Source organism: Pygoscelis adeliae, unplaced genomic scaffold (assembly GCF_000699105.1).
Source record: "Pygoscelis adeliae isolate BGI_AS28 unplaced genomic scaffold, ASM69910v1 Scaffold145, whole genome shotgun sequence".
Classification (NCBI taxonomy): Eukaryota; Metazoa; Chordata; class Aves; order Sphenisciformes; family Spheniscidae; genus Pygoscelis; species Pygoscelis adeliae.
Window position 1 is genome coordinate 2,464,937 of NW_008824866.1, and position 8,892 is coordinate 2,473,828.

Consider the following 8,892-nt stretch of genomic DNA (forward strand, 5'->3'; position numbering starts at 1 on the left):
ATACAAAATGGCTAATTAAGTGTCAGCTAAAAAGCACTCCTGTTTTATATCCAATGGAAAATTTATGCCTAATTGCTCTGGGCATCACCTGGTCTAATTGTAATTGGCTGGAGAAGGATTGCAGAGCTGTTACTCAGTGATGTTTACTTCATCCTGGCTGCAAGGAGCATTCCTTTAAGGTGTAAGATTATTGAAGCAGAGAATGGATAAGATGGGTGAAAAGCAATCACTCTGAGTTTTAATATTGCACCAGGCAGTAACAACCGAGCACTCGTGTGTTACGACAGCACCTGGCCTTATGGTTTTTCTTGTCTTGTGCTTGTGTCTCAGGCAGTTTGAGTTGCAGCAGTGTTGCCCAGTGAAGAGTGCAACAGGGCTGAGCCGTCCAGGACTGCATCAGCCTCCATCAGTCTATGGGATTGTATTTGGAAATCCAAGCCTACAGTCAGCCCTATTGAGAAGGGCTCAGTTCATATGTTCCATTAATTGACCTGTTGTTTTCCCTTGTAAGTACCAGGAGGCTGAAAATGCTGCACCCCTCCCCAACTTTCAAAAAAAGTAAGGAAAAGTTTTCCCCACAGATATAGTGATTGAAATTCATGAGTGCTGATAGCATTCCCTGAGGAACAAGAGCTTTTCATCACATGGAGGCAGACAGTGGTACGTAACGGGATCTGGAGAGTTAATTGTCCGGTTGGAAAACCAGAATAGGCTCAGAAGAGGCAGTACAAAGGAAAACACATGTGCAAGTTTCCCAAGTGCAAACGCTTCATGCCATGGTTGGGGAGATCCTTATGGATGGCTCTATAGAAGAGGTGCATTGTGTGGTTGAAGAGCCGTGTTTTCTTCGTCTGCCTTGAAGTTTATGAAGAGGATATGGAAGATGATGTCTAGTAATTCCTGATCTAACACTAACCATAAATAAACATAAAGGCTTTTCTAACTTCGGTTTATTTCTGCTATCTGAGCTTTCTACTATGATATAAGTTAAACATTTGGGTGAGATGTTAGAGCCTACAGTTCTGCTGAGATCAATCTGGCCATAAATCTTTCCAGTCCTGCAGTGGGCAGGTTTTGGTTTTTCACTCTTGGTGACAAATTACAGACAATTTAAAGTGAGCGAAGTGAACTCAAGGTGCAGAGCGCAGTACTCCAGCCACCCACTCACCTACATGATTTCCAGCATGCTTCAAAAAAATGAGCAACTTCAGAAGCGGCGCCGAGTACGCTGACAGCAAAAGTTTTCTTGCAAACCACTGGCCATGCCATAAACCTTCCCCAACAGAGATGTCGTTGCACTTTGTGCAGTGAGTATTAACAGCCGCTCCGTACATCCTATGCAGAGGGACACGCCACTTTGTACTCTTTGGGATTATCGCACAACAGCAGAGCCTCGGAGCCTGCTGTGTAAGGGACAGGTGAGGAGGAGATGCAGGACTTGGGGCCAGTTCAGCTGCTGCCAAGCAGTGAAATGCAGGTGAAGGAAAATCAGGACATATTTTTGTCCAATTCTCCCCTCGGTAGATCTGAACAATTTCCGTGTAAATTGATGAGAGCATATTACTTTGGGAAATGCTCTTGGCTCTTTAAACTTGAGAGTGGGCTCAGGAGGGCCCTGAAAATCCTCACGAAAGACACAGGAATGCAAAAAAGCCAAAGGGGGAAAAAAGCAAGCAGATTTCAACTGAAGAATTTCATAAAGGTCTGGTTTTTCAGGGGAAAAACAATCAATTTTACAGTGGAGGAATGTGAAATAAGTGCTAGGCTGCAATCATAGCAATAGATATTCTTTTCTGCATATCACTACTCCCTTTAATAAAGGTACGTTGTCAGTTAAAGGCTTGCTCTCCCATAACTGAGAAGGATGGGCACATGGAAAAATAAATTCTTGCCCCTGCTCAGCAGCAAAGTTGTTCAGACTTCCTACATGTGGGATAAGAATTGGTCATCTGTTGGTTTCAGGGGCTGATAGAATAATTAGGAGATTATAAATATAAAGGAAAGCTCTAGGAGCTTGATTTTGAGCTCGTCATAGTTAATCCAGAATCTGGATAATTTAAGGCTGACTATAGACTTTCCATATGCTTTTATATAACTTGTGGTACCACTACTGAGTAGTTCTGTGAAAGTTTATTACTCTCTATCTGTTGATCAAGAAGTATTTTGCATATGTTGTTAGAAGTGTCAGCCGGTGGTGCACATTACAGGCTTGGATTTTTTTTCCTTCTGGCAAAATTTCTTCTGCCAATGAGTTATGAGATTATAAAAATTTAAGGAGCAGACCCTGGGTTTGTGGCATGTACACTATATATTAATCTTTCTTAATGAACTGCGGATGGAATCAGCACTGTGCTACTCCGACTTTGTGCAGACTTTGTGTGTTCTGATGCATCTTTGCCACCATCCAGCTGGAGTAACACTGAATTTGTAGTTGGATGTTTTTTCAAGCCCCTGTTAGTAAAGGGTTGCAGCAGAAGTGAGAGCTGATTATGCATTTCAGGAAACTGGGTGCAGTCACTTGGAGGTTGACAGAGAAAAATAGGATTGTATATATTGGATTGTAATATTTAAAAAAAACAGAATAATATTCCTATTTTTAGGATGATTTCAAAATAACATTCAGATATTTTATTCCAAAGAATTGTTTTGTCCAGCAGGGGATTAACTGCATTTTGCAGACAGAGAACATAATATATTTACAGCATTTTATGCATTAATGAAATATGTAATTTTTTAAACATCATTAATTTTGATAACATTTGAATGAAAAACTGAGTGAGGCGAAATGGCATGTATTATTTTGGTTTTTTCCACTTTCCTGTTTTCATCATGTGAAAACCAAATGTGTTTATTTTACTGGCAATATTAAGACAATCATATGATTTTGAGTAAGTCTTTTGAGGTTGTTTGCAAGTTTTTGCTCTCCTGCATGTCTGCTTCCTCCCAGCTGGGGGCTGGCTGTTGTATGGAAAGACCAACCACGTCACGGAAAAGCCCTGTCTCTGATCAGATGGGCTTAATATAAACCAGGTTTGCTGAGAAAGAATTAAAGAGGCAGCCCCAAAGCAGGAGAGGATTTACTTCGGCTGAGCAGCTCAGCGTACCGCAGCCCACCGAGAGAGCAGGGCAGCGCGAGCAAAGGACCTGGCTGCCTGGAGGGACCTGGCAGAAGTAAGGCAGCACTGGTTCAGACGCAGTCTTTTACTGTCGATGCTAGAGACCCAGACAGCTAAATGCAGTGTGGGGTATCAAAACCAGTTTGAACTTGGAACGCAATGTGCGATAGGGACTCGTTTGGCTTTGTTTAATGAAGGATGATAATTTGTTAGGGGCGAAATCGTAAAATGTTCATGTTTGCGACTGTTTAGCGTGTGACTGTTTATTGCAAGTTGTGAGTTAGGCTCTGTTGTTTGACTGAATCAGAGCTGGCTTTTCTCATCTGGTCTTTTCAGCAATGAAAAAACGCATTTTAAAATTCGACTGCAGTAAATATTTCATTTTGTTTGTGAAGCAGTCTTTGCTTCGTCCGTGATTTCTAGTTAGATGTATTTCTTGCTGACAAAGTTACTGTGACTAGGACTAGGCAAACAATCTCATTTTGCCACTAAGTACTGTGCATCACAGAGAAAATATTTCGTATGCGGTAATAAGTTCAGATAGAGTGTGTTTTTTCTGTATATTTGTTCTATGTCCTGCTGTGCATTTATTCTAAGAAGTTTTCAGGCAGTTTTGTGTGAAAAGGAATAACTATTTGTATGTATTGTTTTGATGTGATTCTGTATTTTTTTTGTTCACCACCTATTATTCAGGTTTGAAAGTGGTGGGGTGCATTTTACGGACAGTTAGCCTATTTACTAATATGGAGAAGAGGGCCGAGAAACATCAGATATATGGCAAAAAGCAAAATGTCTAAATAACTGTCACTTTGGGAACTGGAATGCATCAAAGTAACTTTCCTAAAAATGGTAGCTGTTGGCCCGTGAGAATGACATCACTGTCCTCTGCCTCCAAGCAAGGCAAAATAGAGTTTGCGGAGCAAAATGTAATTAAGAGCCATGCTTAGATAAGAAGAGCTAACCCATCTAGCCGACTGTGCAGTAAATGAAGTTGTTGATTTAATATCTGTAAATTTATGAGCTTTTTCTCCCAGCGCTACCTCCTGTAGCAGCTAGAACCTGTACCTCCTCAGAAAAGCTGTTGGACTTGACTGTGTCCTCCCTTTTACCAGCCAAAAAGCCGCTGCCTGAAGCAGAGTCATTCTTTGTTCACCCGGCTATAGACAAAACCCAAATCCGCCCCATCGTAGCAAGACTTGCTTACATGGCTCTTTTGTCATATCGGGATTGTCTAAGGGTGCAGCGAGTGATGCCTTATTGCTTTCCCAAAAGTTTCAGCTCTTAACTGAGACAATGTGAAAGGTGCCGTATGCTCAGCTGCACTGGGAATTGGAGGCAACTGGGACCGGTGCCTCTGTTTGCCCCCAGTTAAGCACAAAGGATGGGCAGCAGCACCTGTAGGTGCTGCCTGTACCGTAGGCTGCCTCTCAGCAGGGGTGCAGCTCCCATGTAGGACAGCTCTGGTGAACGCTGCCCCTTCCTTCTCCTGGGACACAGCAATGCCTCACTCTCTCCAGGGCTGGGCTGCACCTAGCACAGCCGTGAGCTTGTAAGGGCTAAATAAAGATAGGATTTTGCATGTGAGGGTGGTATCATCCCTAGGAAAAAACCTCTGACTCATTAAATAGAAATATTTTTTGTGTACCAGCAACTACGAAAGAGTGCAGAAAGTCTCATTTTTCTTTTGTTGTATACTAAATCCCTATAGAAGAGCAGGACATGCTGCCTTGAAGTTAATAAGAGGTGTTAATGCGTTTCTAAATGTTTTGTGGGTAACGCTTGTGATTTCCCTATTTCTCACTAGGGGTAAAAAATGACCCTCAACAATGTTACCATGCGTCGCACCCACAACAGCAGCCTGCAGCAGCAGCAGCAGCGATGGAGCATCCCTGCTGATGGAAGGAATCTGCTGGTCCAGAAAGACTCCAACGAGTACAACCCACAGAAGCGATACACCATCAGTCCCGATGAATACTACAGAAGGAGCTGGTCCTCGGAGTCGTCTGACTCCGTCATCTCCTCTGAGTCTGGCAGCAATTGCTACCGGGTGGTGCTGATCGGGGAGCACAGCGTAGGCAAGTCCTCACTAGCCAACATCTTTGCGGGGGTGCATGACAGCATTGACAGCGACTGTGAGGTGCTGGGAGGTAAGTCGTTATGCCCTGGGGTGTTTGTGTTTGCTTGCAATCAGCCCTGCCAGTAGTAATTGGCACAGAAAATTGGAGAGGCCATTTAATCAAAAATTGAGGTAACAAACATTTGGATCTGATCATCAAAACTGATTCAACGCATGCATCTGTCTTAAGAAAACAAGAAAGCAAAATAAGATGAGTAAGGTACTTACTAACAATCATCAAAAGCCTCTGAAAGAGAACAATTCAGATTCCCATGTTATTTCATTTCAAAATACCTGCTGGAAACTGCCTCATTCCTGCCTGTGATGATGCTACACAAAAGGCTGGTTCAGCTTTCATGCTGGTCCAACATTTGTGTCACCACTGGCTCCATGGGGCTGACTCCAGCTTTCTGTGGGGGAGATGAAACAACTGAAGGTCCTCATGGTCTACGAGAATGAAATGCTTAGAAATAATAATCTGAGTCCTTCAATCACCTCCTAAATATTTGCCATTAGAAGTCAGCCTTTCTGTATAAACACATTACCTCAGCGTAGGCTGTATGGAGTTTGAGTAAAATATATCTCCTCCTTGTTTCATGTTACTTGCCCAGCACGGGTTCCCCCAGGGGAAAAACAGACAAAGGTCCTTCATCAGTCAGTGTAGGAAAATTCCCGTTGCCCAAATGGGGGAAAAAGGCACAAGCTGTAGGACTTTCTTTGACGCTTCCCCCTCGTTACTCTCCTCTGCTATAGTTAGGGTTGTGAAATGTTCTTTAATCCCAAAGATCAGATCATGCAGAAGGTGAAGCTGTGGCACTAAGCCCTGAGCTATATTGTTTGTGAGATGTTGATGTGGAAGGGTTGTGCTGCAACAGAAATTTGCCCTGGCTCTAAGGAGGCAGACGCTGTCACCTTTGGAGGACGTGCAGTTGCTGGCTGGTTTTGCTCGTCAGTATGCAGGACTCTCCCTGTCTCTCCTGTATCCCTTCCCTCTCCTGCCTGTACTCCCTCGGTGCGATGGTGCCAGTTCTAGCACAGAGAGTTTCTGGGCTTCTCTTCCAGTCCTCAGTGAAGCACAGGCAGGACAGCTTTTTGTGTCTTCACCTCTCCGGTTAGGAGAGGTTTTACCCAGGATTTAATACAGGCCAGCATCAGGAAGGTTGGACCCACATTTTCCTTGCTTGCTCTCACAGACTCGGGGCACAGATCTTTGTGCCTTTGGGGATCTGAAGTTCCTCACTGTGCACTCGCTCTGAATGAGTTATTCAGGCGTGCTTTGCCTTCAGCTTCTACCACCAACTTTTCCTGTAAACCCACCAGCTCCCCAGCTGATAAAGGTTTCCTACTGCTACACCAGTGAACTAGAGTAGGACCCTTGGGCAAGCAGTCAGAAAAGGCAGCTGATTTACTTTGCATACCCTTGTCAGACAGTTTCTTTCTCCTCCGAGAGAAGCTGTATGGTTTCTTCTTTCCTTCACACTCCCAGCAATATTGCTTGGAGTGTAGCCAAGGACAGCTCTTCTGAGGTATCAGAAACTTTCTATTGTTGTATTTCTCTCCTTTTTTAGTGTCAGCTTCAAAATAAGCATGAGATGAACTAATTGCTCGCTTTCAGTGTGTTTCATGTCCTACAGAAGTCCCTTAGGATTGACCAAGGTGCAAATCAGTGCTGAATATGACCATTTGGGTGTATTATTTTCAAGGAGTGTGATTATGTATTTGTAGCCCCTCCACGTGTAACAGAGTGGAGAAGGAGTCCTCTGGATGTTGTCCTCTGGTGTATATGGAGCTTGTTCCCATGCAGATGCTTGATCAGTTGAAGAAACTATTCTCCAAACTTTAACTTGCAAACTGGAAAATGTTACAAGAGGGGATGTTTTCAGGGTAGCCAACTCACAGAGGGAATACAGCTGCTTTTATGGACTGGCTTTGCAACCGACTGTAAGATCAATCTAACTCACGAACAGAAGTGTCATGCTATTGGGCCTGCAAGGGAAACTGCTCCTCTTGATTAGCTTTGTGTTTTTAATCTCTCCATTTTAAGTTGTGTCAAGTCTGGGGTCCTTTTGATTTTATTTAAAATGTGTATTATTTTTGGCTCATTCTTTTACATGGATGTAGATTCCTGGCTTCGAGGAAAAGGCTCTGATTACAATTTAGGGGAAAGTTCACTCCATGAATGCCCAGCAGAAGTTTTATGAGGCAAGGGTTAAGACACAGTCCTATCTACAAGCGTGGTTGGGACAGACCCCTTAAACACTGCAATGAGAGGGGTGGTTTGGTCAGAAGCCCAAAGCCTGGCATTTTTCATTGACTAGCCACACAAGACTAGAGGTGGGTCCAAACCCCATATTGCTCATGCAAATGTCTCCAGGTTTGTGGAAAGAAGGAAGATTAGTATTTGAAGCAGAAGGTAAACTGAGATTTCACAGCAAGGGTTGATCGAAATTATGAGTGGGAAGATCTGGCTCCCCCAGATCTAAGCAGAACTTTGTCACATGGCATTTATAATCTAGGTATGAATTTTTGTGGCCTGAATATTAGGCCACAAAATAACTGAAAATAACAAAATAACTGAACTTCTGTGGTTTGTTGATTCCTTTGCTTTTTGATATCAAAAGTAATGTGGGAAACCTTGAAATGGGAGAGAACTAGAATGCAACAGAAGTCTCAGCCTCTCTAAAACTCACAAAACTAGCTAGACCTAGGCTAGCTCTGGTCTCACAAAACCCTGTCCTCGTTGCTTGGTAGGCCGTTAGCTGTATTGCTCTCAGCAGCAGTGACTGTTCACCCGTAAACTGTCCCTGCTAAAGCGAAAGCAAATATTTTCCATTACTCAGCCTTGCTGGACTCTGCTGCTCCCATGGGGCAAATGTTCAGCCTTTTTGGTTATTTCTTCCACTGGTTCTATTTTCTCTCTCCCACATAAGATAAAGGGAATATCAGCCAAAATAATGAACATTTCATTTCCTGATCTTTCTGCCTCCTTCATATATCATAGAAAGTAAGACAACCAGTAATGAACAGAGGGCAGGTTCAGTGCTGATGGAAATGAGGAAAGAACTGAATGTAAGCCAGCATAAAATTTGGCTCAATAACTTGAACTTTGAACAAATTATACGTGTTTAACTACTTGGATTTTGTAATGTGCATGATGCCACAAAATAATATATTCCCAACATTTCTGCTTTTCTTTCCAGAAGACACGTATGAAAGAACCCTGATGGTGGATGGGGAAAGTGCAACCATTATACTGCTCGACATGTGGGATAATAAGGTACTTTTATTTGTTCTAGTCAAATGCCAAAAGAAAGGTGCATATGAGTGAGTGCTAATATCAAAAGTAGGTATCTTTTGGGAAAGAAAGTAGGTGTTTTCCATACTTCAGCATCAGGGAAAATATAGGATTGACCCCATCCCTGCACCAAGCCAAGCATGTATAACGGCTGTGCAGTGTGAGCCTGAGAAGCGCAAGCCTTCTTTATTTTTTTAATGATAAAACAAAACATTCAAGCCATTTTCCAGACCATGTTCATTCCAGTCTAAAGCCAGCACAATGAATTATCTGGGGCAAGTTTTGCCCTCCTTTGCGGTGAAGTATTCATACCATCACCGCATTGGAATTACTTTTAGTATAACCGTGATTCAAACCATACCCAT

At 42.9% G+C, this 8,892-nt stretch overlaps 1 protein-coding gene across 1 annotated transcript in view; it reads left to right on the plus strand.

The window, feature by feature from the left end:
• Positions 1 to 3,079: 3,079 nt before the first annotated feature.
• The window catches only part of GEM (GTP binding protein overexpressed in skeletal muscle), a 9,024-nt gene continuing 3,211 nt past the window's right edge, over positions 3,080 to 8,892 (plus strand). The window contains exons 1-3 of the mRNA XM_009324421.1: positions 3,080 to 3,171; positions 4,921 to 5,263; positions 8,433 to 8,509. Coding sequence (XP_009322696.1) covers positions 4,930 to 5,263; positions 8,433 to 8,509 — 411 coding nt within the window. The 5' untranslated portion in view covers positions 3,080 to 3,171; positions 4,921 to 4,929. The remainder of the gene's footprint in view (positions 3,172 to 4,920; positions 5,264 to 8,432; positions 8,510 to 8,892) is intronic.